The 22,128-nt window shown below is 40.3% G+C and overlaps 2 protein-coding genes across 5 annotated transcripts in view; both read left to right on the top strand.

Annotated features, from left to right (window-relative positions):
* usp43b (ubiquitin specific peptidase 43b) overlaps positions 1-9,749 on the top strand; it is a 65,998-nt gene extending 56,249 nt beyond the window's left edge. For 2 of the 3 annotated variants that reach the window (XM_086170438.1, XM_086170436.1), the window contains exons 12-15: positions 1,254-1,599; positions 2,272-2,430; positions 2,565-2,723; positions 4,150-9,749. In XM_086170438.1, coding sequence (XP_086026564.1) covers positions 1,254-1,599; positions 2,272-2,430; positions 2,565-2,723; positions 4,150-5,306 — 1,821 coding nt within the window. In that variant the 3' untranslated portion in view covers positions 5,307-9,749. The remainder of the gene's footprint in view (positions 1-1,253; positions 1,600-2,271; positions 2,431-2,564; positions 2,724-4,149) is intronic. The other variant, XM_086170437.1, reaches the window with a different exon arrangement.
* Positions 9,750-15,918: 6,169 nt separating this feature from the next.
* The window catches only part of grb2b (growth factor receptor-bound protein 2b), a 40,975-nt gene continuing 34,765 nt past the window's right edge, over positions 15,919-22,128 (top strand). Inside the window, exons 1-2 of one of the 2 annotated variants that reach the window (XM_086170933.1) lie at positions 15,919-16,130; positions 17,614-17,722. In XM_086170933.1, the coding sequence (XP_086027059.1) occupies positions 17,645-17,722 (78 nt within the window). In that variant the 5' untranslated portion in view covers positions 15,919-16,130; positions 17,614-17,644. Of the gene's footprint in view, positions 16,131-17,466; positions 17,723-22,128 lie in introns of both variants that reach the window. The other variant, XM_086170932.1, reaches the window with a different exon arrangement.

Below are 22,128 nucleotides of genomic sequence, written 5' to 3'. Positions count from 1 at the left end.
TTATGTACAGTAATATCATGTTCAAGCACAGTACGTGCCAGTATTACAAAAAGTGGCAGAGGTAAAAGTACTACGCACTGTTCAGCGATTGATTTATCATTGCCTGCAATAGCGGACACTTGAAGTTATTGTGAGGATGGAGCAACGTTGTATTCCAACACTATATAATTACGTTATGTAACGTCTGACATTGCAACCCGTATTCAACCAAGCAACTTTAATACAACATCTCTGTATCAGGTGGGAACGGTCCGATAATAAATCAAGCGGAGCGGCTTCGTGGCTTACCGAAGTCGCACTAAAACATTATGACGCATGTTTGAGCGCAGTGTACCATATAAAATTGGTTTGAGGTCAGTAAGCACAACAAGAATTCATACATAAGGTGCTCTGAATTATAAGGTACACAACAGATTTTTGAGAAAATTTGTGGATTTTAAGTTTGCCTTAAAGTGGGAATAATACGCAACTAATAAGAGTTATTAGGTAATAGCTAACATGATACGATAGCTGTAGTATTCGTCAATAAAATAACAGCCACACCCCCTGAGTGAGAGACTATCAGAGTATAACACGGGCTAGATTCAACAGACAAATGAACTCATGTTCAGAACTGTGACCTCCCGCCCCTTATTCCATATTTCTGGTTCAGCTTGCCAGCCGTCTGGTTCTCCCTGAAGTCTAATGATCTCCATGAATGCTGTGCCTTCATCTTGTAATTTCATAGCAGAACGGAGGTGCCTGGAATCGAACCGGCAACCAATCAATCAATCATCAATCTTTCATTATTTTTATATACATTTTTTATATATTACTTTATTTTATTTATTTGTCATTGACAAAAAACTCAGTTAAATAACAACATATCATATCCCAACACAGACAGAGAGTAAGCCTATAAAGTGCAGAAATATGGCATCAAGGGGATTTTTTAATCACACTTTTTCAAGCTCTCTGTTTTTTGGTTGTTGACTGTAGCTTGTCTTCAAGCAGACACTTCGGTCCACAGAGGCCAGGGGGGTGGTAGTGAGAGGGATGGCAAAAACTATTCTCAACTGAAGCAGTAACCATGATAACAGCTTCATATTTCACCTACTGATCAAAAAAAAAAGGTGAGATATAAGACAGAAAGTGTCATGAGATGTAATTTTCAAGAACATTAGTGAAGTAGAGAGTGAGGACTGTCTTTGCTGCAGAGGCTCAGCAGCGCAATGTTTCCACTTTTCGCGCCTCACCCCCTTTCTACCCCCTAGCTCGCCCCCGACGACGCCTGGAAGTGCCCGCACTGCAAGCAGTTACAGCAGGGCGTGGTGAAAATGAGTCTGTGGACGCTGCCGGACATCCTCATCCTCCACTTGAAGCGCTTCAGGCAGGTCGGGGAGCAGAGAAACAAGCTCACCACGTTCGTGCATTTCCCTCTTGCGGGTTTGGATATGGCGCCCCACATGGTGAGCCGTAAACGGGATGCACGCCTGCCTCCTCTTCAGCCTGGTCCACCACAACAATCCCGGCGTCTGAACACGGCTCCACCAGACTTCCTGTATGATCTGTACGCCATGTGCAACCACCACGGAGGAATGCAAGGCGGGCATTACACAGGTCTCTGAAACTGGAACCTTAGATTTATGAAATCAGTCATGACATTACAAATACATATATGCATCTAGTTATATGTATTTAAGTATCATTTATTTATCATTCTAATTGCAGTAACTCCAATTTAGGATTCCGTGAAAAACAGACATAAATTCGCAGCAGCTACTTATACCCTACAAAAATACCGGTGTGCTTGAATCCAGCTACTAATTGCTTGATAAAGTTATGGTAGTTATTGACGGCCAATGTAACTTGAATTATAAATTAAATCGGGGTACAAATTGTGTTCAGAGTTAAATTTGGCGATAATTTTTTCAATGCTAACGGGGTTTAATTTGATCTTTTTTTTTCAAGATTTGTGATTTTGCATTGTAGTCTCTTATCTGTTTTGCTCAAAGTTTCAGGTCTTTCTCAAGTCTCTTGGCTGTTAGCTTGTAACATTTAACATGTAAATTAAAGAAGTTTTCAACTGATTATAAATATATATTAAGTACAATCACAACAATATTTCAGTTGTCACAAACATATTATTAAAATTTTTATTACGTATTGATTACGACTGGAATATTAGTCAAACTAGCATATGTGTACGCTTGACTGATTTTTCCACATTCTCTCTAACTTAACACTGTTTTCTTGTTTTTTTTTTTGTTGTTTTTTTTTTTACTGTTGAAGCCTTTTGTAAAAATTCTGTAGACGGGCATTGGTACAGCTTCGACGACAGCAGCGTGGAGCCTGTTCCAGAGGGGGAGGTGTGCACGCGCGGGGCTTACATCCTCTTCTATCAGAGAAGAAACGCCATCCCCCCTTGGTCAGCCAATTCACCAGCCGCCGGTTAGTTTTCTTGTTCTCGTTGATGGGTGCCTATCATTACAAATGAGTTTTTAGCTTTCCAATGCTCTCCAAAATTATTTATAGAAACCCAACATTCACCCATGAGCAAAATTGTCCTCTTCACTTTGTTGAAGGTTCCATCTGCACATCTGCTTCCCAGCACTGGCTGGTACGGCTCAGTGGGAGCACAGAGAAAGACAGCCTATCTTCTGGAGACCCGCTGCACAGGCAGCACCGGGAGTCTCCTGAGTTGCCAGCGTTGGAAGAGGAACCCTTAAAAGCAGAAGACATTGGTAACCATATGGACATACGAACATCATTTCTTGCAGGAGGAGTATGCATGCAAAACTCCTGTAACACACATTAACATTCACAACCCTTACATTTTCTGGATATGAACTTTCAAATGTAGACTGTGACTTTTTTTATTATACGTATTTTTACTATTATAGGTTATAGCAATCTAAGTAAACCCTGGGCTGTGGGCGTGATCTGTACGACTATGTGATCTATCACATCAATCTCATTTTGGTTTATTCTCACCCCTACCTTCACAGCAAGAAGGTTCCTGATTCAGTTCCTGCTCACCCCGTATCTGCGTGGGTTTCCTTTGGGCTCTCTGGTCTCCTCCTGGAGTCTAAAAACATGTAGGAGACCCAAAATTACACATAGGTGTGAAATGCACCCTTTCCCCTTTAACTGAAGATGTCTGAATATAGCCCTTCACCCTTCAGAAGCAGTAGACATATTCAGGCATTGTCCATGACGACTGTTGAAAAATTAATTCCAGGTTTGGGGGCGGCTTTAAGCCCAATGATGAACTCTTTCCTTAATATTACGTGAGAGTTTCATTGAAATTGGGGTTTTATGTGGCCTGCCTGCGTGGGCAGGTTGAGTCTTCACCACGAGACGAAATACAGAGTTTACCAAAAGTTGCCAACCACTGATAACAGTCGTGAACAGGAAAGGCACATATGACATTATCAGAGAGCACGCTTCCGGATTAACATTTTCAACAGATGGAACAGATATTTACTTGTATATAGACTGTGCTAGTTTTATATCATACATTGGCCCAGCAGCATTGAGAGGCGTGGGCATATTCTTCTCTGCACTTCAAATCACCCACCTCGATAAGTATTGGTACGCTCAGTGCTCTAAAGTGTAAAGTTCTACTGTACATACTACATTAAGAGCCTGCACACATTTTCCAAATAAGCTCTCATGTTATTACATAGCAAGGTATATTTGAAAATGCCATTGAGCATTTTTTTCAACTTTCAGAATGTCACAATGCCTTGATTATACTCTTAATCGATGTCGGTTTACAAGCTGCTCATCAAAATTATTGGCAGAGGAAGGAAGAGCTGCATTTCGAGATGTCCAAATGATATTTGTCATTCATTCACTCATTGTCTACACTGCTTATCCAGCACTCAGGGCAGCAAGGGTACTGGAGGTTATCCCAACTGTCATTGGGTGAGAGGGTACACCCTGGATCAGTTGCCAGTCGATCACTCTGTCATTCACTTGCCTGCCCAATTTAGGGCTTCCAACAAACCTACTTGTTTTTGGGACACAGGGAGAACATACAAACTTCACACAGAAAGATCCCCAATTGGAATCAGACAGTGACTTATTTGCTGTGAGGCAGAGGTGCAACCGATTTGTCATAAATTTGGATAAAGTTCTGCATTTTATTGATTTCTGTTCCGACAGATGGAGTTGACGACAAGCCATTTGCCCGTGGTAGCCAAGGGAGGAGTGTAAGCATGAGATCACCAACAAAGTCCAAGTCTTTGAGCAAAAAGCTCCCTTTGAGATGGTCTTTTGGTGCCAAGGATCGCATCAAGAACTCAGCCCGGACCCAGCCTGGAGAGCTGGTGGAGTACCTGGAGTCCGGGCGCCGTCCACGATGTACCAAAAACCCCATAATAGGTTTAGTGGCAACCCCGCCTCAAAGGAAAGCCCAGGAAAAAGCCTCCGAGGTCAGACACAACTGCAGCTCACCGGGTGGCGGTAGCCTAAGTTGTACAGACACAACCAGGTCAGACAATTTCTCCCCCAAAATACCAGAAGGACAGAGCAGACCTTGTGTAGAAAGAAGTAGCAGCCAGGTGGTAGCTAACGGCAACAATGCCAAAGGCTGGGATGATGCTTCTCTTAGACAAAGGTCATCTAAGAGAGTGAAGCAGGACCAGGGCAGGACCCTGGATGTGCAGCTTAACAGAGGGGGCATTGTAGGGGGTCACATGAGCCATAGTGCTCCACCAAGCAGAGACACAACTCTGAGAAGGACCAAGGTCCAAATAGGGGGGACCTCCAGAGAGCAAAAAGACCTTTCACAGATGGTCCATCATGAGGACCAAAGGGGCCAAAGAGGGCAAGAGGTTTGGAGTCATGGCAGTCTCCTATCGTTTTTCAAACCGGCTTTCTTGAAGAAAGACACATCAAGGTCGCCGAACAAAGAGCCAGACGGGTATGTGAATGGTCACAGGCAGCCAGGAAAGTTGGCAAGAAGTGACTTGGCTAACAAGTCATTCTCGAATGGAACTCTGACCTCAGTTGCACTAGAAGGGAGAACGGCTGTCCCCAGCTACAGCTTACACAACGGCAAACTGCAGCAAGTGAATGGGAAGACAGAGCCTCATGGACTTGGAGACATCAAGCATGCACACAGTTCCAGTAACGTCCAGACTAAGCTGGATCTGACGTTTCGCAGATGCGCATCCCTGCAGAGAAACAACAACATGGGAGCCACTCCAGGCCACCACATCCTGCTGTCAGACAAGCCAAGCTATGCCACTCTGGAGAGGACACAATACAGTACCAGCTCTTTGGGTAGACACAGTCCTGTCAACGAGCCGGGCTTTTAAATATGTATTTAACGTAAACAGTAGCCAATGTGTGATATATTCACGGAAAAATAAGAAGATAATTACATTAGGTAGATCATTATTTCAATTCTCAATGAAAGAGCATTGCCCGGGAACTTCAATAAATAAGAGCCAACATTTTTAATTCAATGAAAGGCATTATTTTTGACTTGAACGGCGTTTGGTGCTAACACTGAGGACGTTTTATTGTATACTTGGTGTTGGTCCAGCATTGCTAAACTGAAACTGCGGAGAAGCGCTGTCTCAGCATACAGTGTAAACTAGACCCGATAATAATTAACCAGAAATAATAATCATGATGATTGTTTTTTTCTGTCTTGTTTTAATTGTTAAAAGTGCCTCTGTGACAGCCCAGAATGACTGTTCAGCCCTCAGACCTCTCTGCTGAGCGTAGAGCGTAGCACATTTGTTATTTGTCATAAAACACTTTTTAATGCCTTATTCTGTATTATCCAACACTGAAGGGTTCTCATGAATGCTGTGTTTACTCTCTGTGTTTAGTGCTCTGATAGCTGTCGGACATAACCACCTCGTGCACCATCGAGAGTGTGAGACAGCGGCGACATCGGCACATCGGTGGAATTAAATTTAATCTCCGGGAAGAAACACCCCCTGGTTGATTACTGAAAATGCTCAAAACCACATAAATAACTGACCACTCATGGAATCAACAAAAAAAAGGATTGAGGGAGAGAGATAATAGCTCAAAAGCAGTTTGCTTTAATAAATGGAAAGTGCACAAATGAAATAAAATAAGTGGCAGCTTGTTTGGATAGGCCAACCTAGAATCTTTGAGTCCTTGAGGATGGTGATTCAAATCGGCGCAGTGGTTTGTGCTCCTGCCACACAGCGGGAAGGTCACTTCCTGGTTCGATTCCGACCTTTCCGTGTCTCCATGTTCTTCCCCCACCCCCGGTTTCCTCTGGGTTCTCCTGTTTCCTCTCACAGTCCAAAAGACATGTGAATGAGAACGTCGCATCCCCGATAGATAATGAACAAATCTATTCCGCTTATCATCATTCACTGAATGACTGATGACTGATGAATGATTCATTCATTCTTCATCTATTCCACTAGACACTCAAGGCCCCGGGGTGGGGGGTGGGGGTTGGCTGGTGCTTATCCCAGCTGTTATCGTGCGAGAGGTGGGTTTCATACTGGAGCGGTCTACTGGTGACTGGTCCATATGTATCCACATATGGAGACATACAGCCATTCACTTTCACTCATAAGTCATATTGACATACAAATGTTCACTCACTCATTCACAATTTTGGGTCTCCAGTAAACCTCCCACACGTATTTTGATTTCGGGGAGGAAATCCACATACACACAGGGGAGAACATAGAGCTTCCACGCAGTAAGGCCCCTCGTCGGAATCCGACCAGGAACCCTATTTCACAGGCGCTCCTAAAATCAAGGAATGGCTTCAAATCCCATCAGACAGGGGCCATTAGGAGAAGTGGCCCTCTCTAGCCACCCCCTCTGCCAACAAAGAGGCCGTATAGTGAATAACAGCCTGTCCTGTGTTTTTGTCTCCCTCCAGCTGGGGACACATAATACGCACATTCAAGTAATGATGTAGGAGCATCCTCCATGCCTCCGACAGCCCTGCGTCGCACAATGGGGAGGGTCCGGCAGTTCTCTCGCCTGTGATAAGACCACCTTTTGATGACTCTCTGTAGTGACTTAATAGTCAAAGACATCTCCTGGCCTGGAGTTGTAATAAATTGCAGGTTTTATGCCGCAGTAACTGGGCTGAGGGCTCCATTACTTTGGAACCTGTGTTGCTGGGGAGAGAAGGTGAAGATAAAATTAGAAAATATAGCATTGCCGTTCAGTTCTGCCCAACACTGACCTCAGACACTATCAGGACTCTTCCTTCCTTCCTTTCGGCTGCCTTAAAAACGGTTTTTCAGCACTTCTTATATCAAAGACAGAAGAGGAAGGGTTTTCTTAGTTCTCCTTCAACGCATCTGCAATATCAGAGAAGTCATTACTGTCAGTATTTTATGTCATGAGTTTAATGCAGCAGCCGACTGTTTATCCAGTCCTTCAAGCCTTCCACTTAAATTACTTTCACCTAGCCCGGCGCCATCATTATCGCTAGATAACAAGTTCAGCCTTTTTGAATTTGACCTAATCCCTTTTGTATCTTTAGCTACTCTAAGGTCACCCTCCATTCCATTGTGTTTTATTTTTTTAAATCAATCAGACTACAGTGGTGCAGCGCTTAGCGCTTTGGCTCCTATGGCAAGAATATCCCCGTTTTTTTTCCGACAGTGGAAGTTTTAGTGCAGGGTCTTAATGTTCTCCTCGCGTCTGCATGGGTTTCCTCTTACGGTTTCCTCCCACCGCCCAAAAAAATGCAGTAAATACTAAATTTCCCTAGAGGCATGAATAAGAGTGAATGGTTATACGTTTTTATATGATGTTATAGACAGACTGATCGGGGCTATGTCTCTATATGGACTGCGAATGAGATGGTGACTGGTTGTATATCTACATGGCATGACCATGGGATAAGGAATGATTGTGAAGGTTCTCAGTCATCTAGGTCATGATGAATTCTTGACAAAAATCCTCTTGTGGTGGCAACTGGATGAAGATATTCAAGTCCAGTTGGTAAGACAGATTTTGACAAGAGGTAAGGACTGGTTTTATGTCTCAATATGACATGGATGACAGACTGAATGGTTGTATATCTCTATATGAAATGTGTATGACAGAGTGAATATCTGTCTGTCTCTGTATGTTGTATGAATGGTAGCATGTCTCCATAATGTGAGAATGACAGAGTGAATGATTGTGTGTCTGTTTATGTGGCCCTATGAGTGATTGGCGACCGGTCCAGGGTGAACTGGACCATCACTGAGCTCTCGCTCAGTGATGGCCGGGATAGGCTCCAGCACCTCTGGCAACTTATTGAAAGTACTAGTATAAAAGCTCTAAAACTACTGTTAGACCTGAGCATAAAGGAAACTTTCTTGCGAGACAAAGAGACTGTCATGTTTATACCTGTTTTTTATGGTGATGAATAAGAAAATACATAATTTGCTGATGATTCTAGCAAATGTTTAAGTGCAAACTGACCAAATTATACCAGACTCAAAATATATGTTGTATGTAGTTGTAGTAAATGGTCATACTAAAACAAGGCATGAATTAGTGCTTTTTAATGACTAGCAATGCTACTGTGTGGGCTACTAAGCAACACATTTTCATATAAAGATAATGAGTCATGAAGGAACCATTCATTTAAAAATGACTTCACTCGCCTTATTTTGTGTGTGTGTGGGGGGGGGGGGTGCATATATTATATGTGCTTGTGTTTCTGCATAATGAACCAAACTGTTTTTTGGGGGACAAAACTATTGATTGACAAGTCAAATCACCCACATCTTTAAAAAAAAACCCGAAGGTGATTTAACAGAGAGAATACCTCCCAAAAGGCTTCACTGACAAGGAAAAATTACTTCATTGGTATAAATACTTGCAAGGAGGGATTTAAAAATGGTTTTAAAATTCTAAAAGTGTCTTTTTGGTCACTTAACAAACCATTCATTAAACACCTCTGTTTTATATATTTGACTGTAAGCACTAGATAGGCTACCATCTATCATCCAATTTGCAATAATAACTTACCAGAAGAGTTAAAAGGTAATTCTCAATCTGACACATCTGACATATTTTGAAAAGTGATGGGATCATCCACAATGTGGACTCACATTGATTTCTCTGCATCCAAATGAGAGTGATGAGTCCTTGCAGTGATTATGCTCTGACCTATTAATTATAACTGTAATAAAGTAGCTACGTTTCTGACAGCCGGTGGTTGAACTTTAATTTAATTCATCATTTTGATACCACTGCGTAATCACAGTTTTGGTTTTTGAACTGAGTCAGCTTATTTATGCTGGAGGAGGAAGGGGAGCAAAACACTAAGCAGAAATAAAGGACATAAGATACTTCTTTATTTTTTGGAATAATAATATATATTGTTTGTCAATTCATTCATTTCAGTTTTTTCTTTGGACTGATCAACATTTTTTAACAAGACTTGAAATCAGTTATCTACACTGTCATTGTGAAGCATGTTCTTGTCATACAATAATACTGTTTAACCACCAAAATGACTTGATGGCTTGATGTCCGACTGTTTGTGTGACATCATTTCAAACATATGACGAGATTATATTTTATTACTAACTTTTTTTTAAAAATATGCATTTTGTATCCAATTACATTATTGTGAAATTTAAAGATTCAAACACAAATAACAAAATGTGTCACGCCATATCAGACTGTTTTCAGTAAGGGGTTTTGAGTTTGACACAAAACTGGATTGTCTGTAACATCTACTTATCATGACAGGGGTTTTATAAACCGCGCATTAAATACAGCTTTTCTGACAAATGAAATCAGTGTTGCCCAAATCATTCAATGCAAGGGTTTGCGTCAGGCTGACAAATCACATCAGGTAACTGGGTCTCGACACAGACAACCCAGTTTTCCAGATAACCAGTGTCTGGAATGTTACTTACATTGCTATGTTATTGACACAGACTCAAAAATGGACAAGACTGTTTAATACTCAGGTTTCTATACAACTGACACACACTCATTACTGCTGTGGAAAATTATCTCAACTTATAGAGTACTTTCATGACCTTGCAGTTTCAAAGCATTTTACACTAGATTACATTCACCCATTTCCCACGCACTGATGTGCACTGAGAGCCGTCATGCAAGCAGTCCAAAATCATGCAGGAGACTGGAGACCCTAAATTACTCAGACCTGGTGAATGAGAGAGTGAACGATTGGATTTCCCCACACGACATGTGAATGAAAGGGTGAATATCTCGATGTACGGCCCTGTGATTGACTGGCGACTGATGGGACTCTAAGTGACCCTGCGTGCAGGATAAGAGATATAGATAATAAATGAATCAATGGGCAAATCAATGGCTCTGCAAAACAAACTAATTTCTGGCTGGATGTGATGCCTCTACAATAACAGACAAGATCCAATCCTGGAATATCACAAGTTTGGATACTCCCACATCAATTATGAAACTTCATTCACTGGAGATATTGTTATGCTAATGTAAAAGCAACTAACATTATATGATACGATTTTTTTTTTTTTTTTTTGTCGAAAGAGGGGCATGCTATTTCCAGCTGGAGGACACCAATCTCAAACTGGAAAAAAATTCAATTCTTCCAATAGTATCCTGGCCAGACGATAAAATTTAAGCTTACCAACTGTGGTAGTTCACAATGCTCGGCAATGAGGTCATCACATGAGTGACCTGTTTGAGACTCAGTGGTTTCTATGACATCGTAAATAATTGCAATCAAACAATGTAACACAGTTACATAGTATGTAACATGTAGTGGGTTAATTGGAGATTTCTAGCCCCACTGCAGCCCTGACTGCAGGATTGGCATACTAGACAATAAACAAATGAAAAAGTGATTTTGAATTCCATTGGCACTCTGAATTAGTGTATAATAATTGTTTTTAATTGGTATATTTTAATTATTATTATGCATAATACAGTGGTAGGGTGCAATACTGAATGTGAAAAACAGCAGTCATAAGTAGTCAACAACTTGTCCAAGCATAAATGATGTACATCACTGAGGTGCGAATACATTTGCTTGTCATACGAGCACTAGCTTCAGGATTGTTTTCTATTTCATTGACGCGTCAATAATGCACATCATGAAATTGATCGACCATGACAAGCAAATGCCGGCAGCAGAGTGACTTTGCCCAATGTTATTCTAAAGCAGAGTTAAAAAAACTGACATTTCACTACAGTTGAATAAACCTCGTAAGGCCCCGCGACGTGTCAAATGTAATGTGTCTAATCTGTACACATCAAAAATGTCTGACCTTAGTATGACACTATTGTTTACTCCTAAGCTAGCTACATTTACATTCATATCTCACCACACTGTACACTAGATCTGTATATTCTGCCAGATTTGTATTTTTAGTAATATTTAAACACCTGGCTGGCCAAACCTCATCACCCCCACCACATGGCACCAACCTGATAGCAAGGACTAGTGAGAGCTTGGCTCAAACAGTGAGCGGCTCCAACGTCACATGGAGCTAGGCATCGGTTTGGACTCTTCTCAGTGCACTCACATCCCAAGACAAAACTCAGGATAAAGATTTTCGTCCAGAGACTCAGTTTCTAAGCACCCGCATTGTCAAAACCTGTGCGCCTGACAACATGATTTCCTATGGCCATTTACTGTGGTACAGCCATGTGGCACATGGAGTGACAACATATCCGAGGCCAGGACTGCCCTGTGCCTGAGTCCGAGAGAACAAGGATCACGTGTACGTCCCAAGAAGAAATGGCTTGATCACCTTGATGAAGGCGTATGACTCGCAAATGTCACTGATGATCGAAAGAAGTTGAGATTACTGCGCAGTAAAGCGGACCCTGCAGCCACACAGGACGTACGGTAGGTAATCTACATTATGCTGAAATTATAATTTGTTCTACTCTTTCCTTGTATATCAACAAAGCATGTTCCAGGGCTTAAAACCAAATGTCATTGCACTGCACAGCCTGTCCTCTGCAATGGCAAAGACAACTTTATTCTTTGAAAGATAATGTGCTAAATGTTCATTTTAGTTGTTCAGAGATCAGTTTAAAATTCGGATTATCTCCTTTTTTCTCTCTCGAATTCTCTTAATGTAATATTGTAGCAAAGCTTGGAGTCTCTCTTGTGGTCTCGTAGCTAAAACAAAGTGCAAAAAACAAATCTCTGATATGAATACATAGTAGAAGTATTTCTGCCCTACTCCCTGGGAACCATCTTAACTAGCTGACTGCTGATGAACATGTCAGTCCTCCTCTTGGAAAGAAGTGACAGCAGAAGAAAGAAAAAAGGCTGTTCCTCAAACATGTAGTGACACTGATAAAACAACTGAAACCTCAGGGGCCTTCAGAACAGATGTTGAGGCAGTGCTAACTAAAACCATAACATTGTTTGTAGGGTGGTGATGTCCATCGGCTATTTGCTCTTAATATACAACAAAACTCATACAGAATGTTGTAATTATCTTCTTTTGTGTGTCAAGTGGGAAGGTCTATATTGGAAATTGTGGCCAGAACGCAGCAGAGTCAATACACGATTGATCCTGTTATGGATGTAGAACTGAAAAAAGAGAACATTTGCCTCCAGTTGCTTTTGGTTGAAGCTTTGAATGGATTCTAACTAACTTTCTTTAACTGTTTGGTCAGCCTAATATATGTTGATCTGCTGTAAAATACTGCGATGGATCCGATTTATTGGCTTCTGTGTCAGCTACTTCAGCAATTGGAGGGTCACAAACATACTGGGCTTGTCTAGCATAAGAATTGTTCTGGTTTATACAACGGCATACAACTGTATCTATTTTGTTCATCTTGATTTGTGCTGAGCTCCACTGGAAGATGCTGCTCACTGACAGTGTCGGCAACCATCTTGTATTTTAAGCCCATCAAGTGATCTCTTCTTTACTTTGAGCTGCTCCCTTCATTGGTCGCCATAGCAAATCATCTTCCTTCATCTATCCAAATCCTCTGCATTCTCTGCTCCCACGCCAACTAACTTTCTTTCCACCCCATCAATAAATTTCCTCTCTGGTCTTCTTCTAGACCTCCTGCCTGGCAGTTCCAACCTCAGCATCCTTCTAGCCAGATCTTCATCATCCCTCCTCCGCACATGTCTAAACCATCTGAGTCTCATATTATCTCTAGAACATCTAACCCTTACTGTCCCGCTGATGGACTCACTCCTGATCTTATCCGACAACCTCACTTCTAAAGAGAGCATCTCCATCTCTGCTCCTCCAGTTCTGCCTCCGGTCTTCTCCTCAGTGCCACTGTCTGGAAAGCAGACAACATCCTAGGACTTACCACTGTCTTCGACACCTTCCTGTCATTCTCACTTTTATCACACATCATCCCTGACACTTTTTACCACCTTCCTGTCATTCTCACTTTTATCACACATCATCCCTGACACTTTTTACCAAAATGCTTGTACATATTTCTTCACATCTTTCTTTTATACCTGGTGAAATACATTTTGTTTTTATTTTACTGATTCACTAAGATTCTTGTCTTCCAGGCCTGATGCCCATAGTTTTTGTATAACTGATGTCTTTTTGCTGATGATACTCTAGTCTGTTTTTAGAGCGGCAGTCTTGAGAGGAAGTTAGCAAAATGGTTGGTCAAACCTGTGGTTACTTTAGTTTATGCAGGGTTGGAGGACAGTTTGGTTCTGAAATTGATGGCGATGATGCTACAACCAACACCAGCTACTATTCGTTCCCAGTGGACATAGAGGAATGGATGATACCGTGTATTGATGCCAATGCAAGACTCCAAAAATCCATCAGTGTTATTGAATTTTGCTTCACTGTCATCAAATGGGAAATGTGTGCCTGCTCAACAACTTGGTTTATAAACTTTGAGATAGCAAACTTGTGGAATTGTGTGTTTGTAGATGTGTTGCTAGGTTACTGGCATGTTTTGGACCAGTCTGCTCCAGTAGTTATACACTGATATACCAACCATAGTTTTTAAACTATGCTCATAATAGACAACAGAGGCCACAAATCACATATCAAAAGGCTGACTGCGCAATACTATGACTTAATCATTGCCGTAGAGAAAAACCCAAGGCACACTACAACACTCTAATATTTCCCTTGATCCACCTATGTTTTCTTGATCATTAAATTTATGGGAGATGGTGTATGATTTCAGGAGGACCAGGCCTCACCCGGAGCTTGTGACCACCTACGGTGACTGTGTGGAGTTTGTCCAGTCTTACAAATACCTAGGAGTGCTGCTGGAATGGACTACCAATACAAATGTACAGTACAGGAGAGGTCAGAGCCTACTGTACTTCCACAGAAGGCTGGCGTCCATCAACATGTGCAAAAAAGGCTTTATTTTTTTTATGATTTAATAAACATCAAATGTGTCCATTTTCTTCAACATACTGGTATTAAAGAGTGTAATCCTTATGTTCAGGGATGCATGAAAGAAAGAATGGGAGAAGAACACTATGAGGTAATGAGAGCTAAAAGTAGTCTTAGCAAGGGCTTCAATCTGCTCTCACACTGAGGTTAAATAATTTGTTTAATAAATGCATACTAGCTTTGTATCTTACAGAATTATTACGCATCTATTTTACAGTAGTCTACGTTATTACAGATTGTACTTAGCCCCAAAATGAAACTGAATTGTAATTATCTGTGATTAAAGTTCAGAAAAATGATCATATGGTAATAGTCAGCAGCACCAAGTTCCTGGGGGTGTGGATAACCGACAGTCTGACCGGGTCCCAACACACTGGAGCTCTTGTAAAAAAGAGCCCAGCAGCGCATGCACTTCCTGCTACAGATGAGGAGCGCACATCTTCCCCCTCCAATTCTCCCTACTTCTCCCTCAGAGAGCGTCCAAAACCAGCTGCATCTCTGTATGGTCAGAATCCTGCAAACCCTCTGATGGGACGTCCCTGCAGAGGGTGGTGAGGACAGCGAAGAAAAAAGGTCAGGTCATTGCAAAGAACCGCGGCCTGACCAGAAACCACAACATCAGCAAAGACCCCTCCATACCCCACCATGGACTGTTCTCGCCCGGGCCTCTGGGGAGAGGTTCTGCAGCCTTCGGACCAGAACAGCAAAATTTCAGCAACATCTTCCTCCCACAAGCTGAAGGACTGTTGAACTCAAAATAAAAAAAAAATTAAACAAAAAAACCTCTCTTCACCCACTCAAGTTCTGCTTTCACACTCTGGAAAGTGTGAGATATAATACCATTTGCTTTGCAATACAAACCACCTGCAATATATTTAAGCATATTGTTAAATTATATCTTAACTATATTTTTGTACATTCTTTGATACTTTCCATTTTTATTATTTTACTATTTCGCTTTATTTTAATTTTCATAAGAAAATATTACTGTTTGTCATCTGCGAGAGCAACATTTCGCTCTGACGTACATTAAAAAAAAAGGGGAATCTGAATAACAATAAAATTCAGTCTGAGTCCAAGTCTAAAGTCTAAATCAATCAATAATAATAGTTTTGTAAATGTTTCTTGGACAAAGTAAACAATAAACACAGTGTTATTACAAGCGATTCTCCACAAATGACTGAAATCAGTCTTGAAGAGCACCAACATTACAAATAAACAAGCCTGTTTTCAAGTTGTTTCAGCAAATAATGTTTGCTCAGCAACACGTTTACCAAAACAGACATTTTAAGACAATTTTGCCTCATCGATGTATCTGACATAAAGAAATTAGGTCTCCAGCTCTGCGGATATATCAGAACGGCATCCAGTACAATTCCTTTACGTTACAAATCAACACAGGGCGCTCGGTGTAATATTGAAAAGGGAAATGCCAAAGTTGAATTGAAGATGGATTTTCATGTAAATATAGAGATATTAATACCACATGCTTGCGGGAAATAAATAAAGACAGCTGCGTGTGACATTTATGCGGTGGGTTTGGCAGGCGAGCGTAACAGTTTTGACAGGGAGGAGCTTCGGTCACAACAGCGGGCAGGCCCTCCGAGCGGAGGAAGCGGAAATCAACGTCCAAAGCGTATGCTAGTAGTAGCTAGTTGAATTTGGGACGGGGTGTAAGCAATACACCGCATATTCGCCCGGTGCCTCCGAAGAAAAAAAAAACGGGGAGCGAGTAGCAGCAAAATTAAAAGATATTGTTCTGTCTTACGGTTGAAACACCGGGGCGGGACGACTCGAGTGGTGAGTTTCGCTCAGGTTCTCGATTTTAAAGTTGTGTCCTGTTTCCCTTTTCACGACACAGGCTAGTCAAGTTCAGCACCGCTAGCTGAGGCTAAATGTGCAACCGAGCTAGCAACAACAGCCTGGTATGGAAAAAGGTGTTTTCGCTTTTTTCCCTACATTTGCCAACGTGAAGACAGCTCGTAGGCCTCGATCCTCCGTAAACAAACGGCGGTCAGCGGTCAACAGCGTAGTTGTGTGGGGTTGTGTCGACACGGTTTTACATGTTTATGACATATTCGTGGACTTAAGTTTGATAGCCACTTCCCATCGTAGTTATTGTTAACCAACTGTTAGCCGGCATGCTAGCTGTGGTGTTCTAGAACACTGGGCGCAGTCTGTTTGCTGTAACGGGATCGATTTACTCGAACAGGGATGAAAATGGCAAACAAAACAAAAACGACAATCTGGTTCTCAATTTCCTGGGAGGTTTCGAGCTCAGATATGTTTCTGTTAGGTAACATCCAGTGAAGGGTTACACCGTTTATCTATAGGACAATTTCAGTCAGTTCCACTTCAGTGTCAGCTTCCCCTTTTTCATCACTTTGTCTGGAAGTGACGGTATAAGCTGTTTTTTTTTTTTTTTTTTTTGCAATTGCCGTTTAATAAGTAGACACTGTCACACTTTAAGTGATGTTATGTATTGACAGTGAAATATTCATACATAAGCGTCTTGCATCTTTCGATTTGACGCTTCAAAACGTGCGCCATAACGCGATTGTACAGATTATTTGCAAAATATAAAAATCGAGCATTCCTTTTTGCTGTTATTTTCTTTAAATCTTTAGTTGTCACCTCGGACGCCGTGCCATTTAATGGCATTAGGCGGCATGTAGTAGTGTGAGCCACTCATAGCTGTACGGTAGTAAACAACTTAAGAAGATAAAGTGTTTTTATCCATTTAATTCAACCGCTGTAGGTGTAGCTCATGAATCATTGTCAGCCCCACACATGCAAACCCCCGCCTGGCTAGATTTCTCGCTGGCAAGTCTCCCTGTATTCGTAGTCATTTACCGGACGTAACCTGGTTGATGTGCTATTCAATTTGTTTGATCTTATCGTTTTCGTAGTGGTAATTATTATTGCATGAGACATTAGGGCACATTTTACATTTTTAGAAAAAGTCTTAGTGAACGAGTCAACATAATAGTGCTGAAACCCAATTGACGGGCATGTAATGTTAGCTGTTACTTTGCTGTTCATGGCAAGGAGAAATTCAACTTTGATGCATTATAAGGACAATATATGGTTTGAAAGTATGAACTTGTTGTGAGATCACAATCACTCTCTTTTGCAGGAACCTTACTGTGACTTTTATGTGAGGTCAAAAACCCAAGGGAACAGGTCTTAGACGGATAAGAAGAGACTTGGAGTGAATCATCAGGTCACGGAAGCCTGGATAAGTCTTTTTATTTTATATTTTGTCTTCAAAACACAACCGAAGTTTAGGAGTTTCCCAGTGGACAATACGGACCATGGAGGCCATCGCCAAATACGATTTCACAGCTACTGCTGATGATGAGCTTAGTTTCAAGCGCGGAGAAGTCCTCAAGGTAAGCACCCCTTTTTTTTTTCTCGTGCAATAATGGGGCTTATCAATATTCTGCATCTTATTCTAAAAGATGAACATGTTAAATTAAAATATTTTCAGCGGATTCATCAAAGACTAACATCCCTGGCGATTTAGTATTACATTCATCCGTTTATGTTTGTATCAGTCCCACACAATTTGCACCAACGTAATGACGCGTCTTTTAAAAACGCACCAAAATAGCATCCCAGAGTTTTCTAGTGAAGCTTGAACACTTGTGAAATGCAATGCAATCACCTTTTCTTGGAGTCACAGTCAAGGCGATCAGCTTCTAAAAGGCGACTGGACATACGATTCGCAACAGTTTCTTAATGAAGTTTAAAAAAAGTAATATTTTGAGTTATCTAAACATTATGAATGACCACTGTAAAGAATTTACATATTTTTATGTTTTGTTTTTTTTTTTATAATAGTTTTTTCATTGAATTAAGAAATGTTTAATCTTCACGTGCCGATAGATACAGGAAATGTGCAGTGATGTAATGTAAAATTTGCTGCAAGTGTCTGATATCTGATTTTGTAGTTTAGTTCTTTTTTTTCCTCACCGGTCAGACCATAATTATCTAATATTGTGTTATCTAAAAAGTCAACTTGAGATCCTGTTTCTGTATTAGAAGTAAATAAATACTACATTGTAACTGCACTTTATGTTACAATGGAATGCAAAGTACGTCGCATTGCTTCTTGCCCTTAGATTTCCTGAATTTTTTTGAACACAAATTTAATTAAACTGGTGACTTGTACCTTGCTGAATTTTAACTGAAAATGATGATGATCAGATTAAACATCACAAAACCACTGACGATTTACGTTTAATAGATATTATATATTATTGTGTGATACACTAACTGTCACCTGCTTAAACAGACAATTCATTTCAAATCAAGTTGATCAACCAGGGTAGAAACAGACTCAGATATATTAAAATATACCACTGTTTTTCCCCCTTGCTTTGGTTGGACTGAACTGTACAACTTGTGAGATTTTTGTGAAATGAAACCAGTGTTATATCTTATCATCTCTGCAGCACAAGACATCTCATATCTTGAACTGACATTTCATTAAATATAGATTATCATACTCATCATTTGAGTGCTGATAGTCTGTTCTAAACAAAAATCCCTTAACTTTTATTGTGCAGGCTGCATATCTTCAAGGACACATGTCGTTTTTTGTAAGGACCTGTTTCCTTGATGTCAAGCATTAATACCCCTTGTGTGGCTGGTCTTCAGATTGCATGTCAAACCAGACAAAACCGTAAAGGCTGTATTGAATAAGTGTGCACAGTAATTGGCATCTTACAGGCTTATAGCCTGGGTGTCTCATCATTGTTCAGCACTATTTGCACCCACTAGCATGCCAAGTCTATCTGTTTAGCGCTATCTCCAGAACAGCACTAATGAAAACATAGACTGTAGAGAAAATATGTTGTGTCTCTTAGATGTACCACCTTGTGTTGTGAGTGGTATTTTTTTTTAGATGAGTAATTTTTATCACCGACATGAGTTCAAGGTTTTCTGCATATGAAACATACAGCAGCTCAAACTGATAATCTACAATAATGGTTCAAACCACTGCTGCTTTCCAGTCATCATGAAGGGAAGATTGTATATAATATCTGTTAGAGCTGAAAAGTGCTATTATTAAATCAATGAAAAGATATATCTTTTAACATTTTGTTGTCTTAATTATCCACAGTGTTCCTTTGTGTTCTGCTAATTTTATACACCGAATTTTAAACATGGTCTCACTCTCTGCTACTGAAGACAGTAAGTATGTTTAAAGCCGAGAACATTGTGTGGGATTAGCACTACATTACATCTGCCAAGTTGTTACTAAAAGCACTCTGACTTCGTTTTTCTTAAACTAATATATGTAAATTGATTTTTTTTTTAATTCATTTATTTATTTTCCGTTGAAACATTTGACTTCACTGCCAGCAAATTCCAAGCAACTGCAAGTGCCAAAGGAAGTATTGTTACTGATCTTTGACACTTTTATGTTTCCTGTGACAAAATGAAAAGTGCCATGATTAGACTAGTTTTGGTTGTATCTTTAAGCCATCTTTGTATTAATATTGCTTAATATTAATATTAATATTTATAATATTATATTATAAATTACTACGAAACAGAAATATGTCAGGCCCCCTAATCTTACCTCTCAGTGGTCTGTAGCAGACTCTCTGATTGACTTTGTTTCCCCACATATTAAGCAAAAATAATTCTACATTGGATTAAACATCAATTCACTCAATATTCACTTTAGTCTTCTCAAAGAAAATTGTTTGTGATTGTTGATCGTTGAGTGATTGTTTTTAGGAGCTGTACTGTATATTAATCCTAAATATTCCTTACAACAGAATGGAAAGCAAATATGGTTAAACCATTTGTGGATAATAGCGTTTAAGAAGCTTGCATGACTTATTTAAAGGAACCCACCAGTCAAGATATTTTCAGGCAAAATGAAAGTTAATTGTGCATAACTGGAATGAGAGATTTGTCTACTGAGGACAGAAGTCATTGACCTGCTTCTGCTCCTTAGTGACTCTCCACAGTGTTCAGCTGTGTCTTGTTTGCTGTATTGATATCAGAAGGTAGAAGACTGAAAAGGAAGGGTGTAATATCGCTTATCTACACATTTTGTGATAAAGAACTGGTGATTTGATTCGTAAAGTATCTTTTTTTTTCATAATTAAAGTTGTATGACATTAAGGAAAACCATTATAGTTATTGTGAACCTCAAACACCACAAGCTTTCTGAACACCAGAAAGGTATGTACATCCTTCTGTGATGGGGGCAATCAGCCACGTTCCCCTGATTCTGATATTTATTTAAACTTCATGAAGCAAATGAATGCCAGCATCGGTCCAAGTGAAGCAAAGCTTGAATGGAAACCTTATGGCAGTATCCATCAATTTTTTAAGCTTGTTTGTCCTTGTCAGTTAACATCTCCCTTTGCGTTTTCTCACCTTCACCATGTTTTCCTCTTTTGTTCCTTCCCTCTGCATAAAAAACAATACTCTCAAACCTGGATGCTTCCTGCTTTCCAGATTTGAATTGAGGAAAAGAATATTAACGATATCTTTTCATTCACTGAGGCGTTCTATTGTACAGAAAAGATCATGTAACTTAAATGTGCTGTCGTCCGAATGTATTTCAGGTACTGGTGAGCAAAGCATGCAGATTTGGGATGATTTATTTAATAAATATTAACTAATTGTGAGCTTTGCGTTTTTTCAAAACAGCTAATTAATCTTTTGCAGAAATATCACATTCAGGCCTTAAAATGTGTTCACGGGTATTTATTGTATATGATATAGTTGGTAAGCATTTTCTGCTTTTGTCAATTGATTAGCACTATTTAAATGACTTAGCTAAGTCATTTTTGGTACTGGGCTTAATAACACTCAACCATGGCACCAGTATTAATCCTATATATAATACTTTTAACAAAAAAGTATTAAAAACTGCCGCTTGTCACATTGTTAGCCCTACAAAGGAAAGCGACTCAAAGCCTATACAAACAAGTGAAGTTTGGAAGTCATTGCCAAGGAACACCAAGGAAGCTGTCTCGTAGCCGGCCTGCAGCTAGCCCATACAGATCATCTTCTCCAACTGTCCTTCCCTCAAATATTTGCTCAATAGACAAAAAATTGGACCATATGTCTTCTGAGATAAACCCACCATTGCATAACAGACTGCTCTATTTTCATCTCTGCCATTGAGCCTTTTTAACACATTTAAGTTCACAGTTGACAGCCCAAAGCCCAGAAAGGTTTAACTCGTTTGGTGCTGCTTTAAGTGTACAAATGGTATCAAATTGGTTCACTTTAGTTTGTGTTTGACCAGCTGGATATGCCAACATGGGCTAATGGCTACTGGCACTAAAGATTTCATTTAGCCTGAAAAATACAGGGCTCGCAATGCATTTCTCACCAGGAAATGGTGGTGCTGTTGAATTCTGCAGGCCTCCCACTGTCATTCCGCAGGACTGTTTAGTTTCAGATATTCACTTTCAGAGTTTGTCACCATCTGTTGCCTCATAAGGGCACTGTGTTTAGTCTTCAACACAATGTTTAAGGCAGTCAGACATGGTTGTCAATATTGCATTGGCTCTTTGACTGTAGGTGGACTCTTAACTCCCATTGGGTCTGCTCTTTTACCATTAGCCACACTTATTCTTAAAGCATATGTCAATCCATGCCGGATATGTTGAGTTTTAATGTCTCAGCTGTGGTCATGGTATTAAAATGAGTCTATGAATATTTTGCAGTACAAGTGTGGTTTGTGGATTCATGACAAATTTGTATAAAACCTTAGACTTTTGCAACGTGATTTCCCACCATGCACAAAGTCAGGGGGAAA

The sequence above is a fragment of the Fistularia commersonii genome, chromosome 23, assembly GCF_037954325.1.
Source record: "Fistularia commersonii isolate RoL2024-O1a breed Wild chromosome 23, RoL_Fcom_v1.0, whole genome shotgun sequence".
In the NCBI taxonomy this organism is placed as follows: Eukaryota; Metazoa; Chordata; class Actinopteri; order Syngnathiformes; family Fistulariidae; genus Fistularia; species Fistularia commersonii.
The sequence above is the reverse complement of the archived record's forward strand: the minus strand, read 5'-3'. Positions and strand labels throughout refer to the sequence as shown.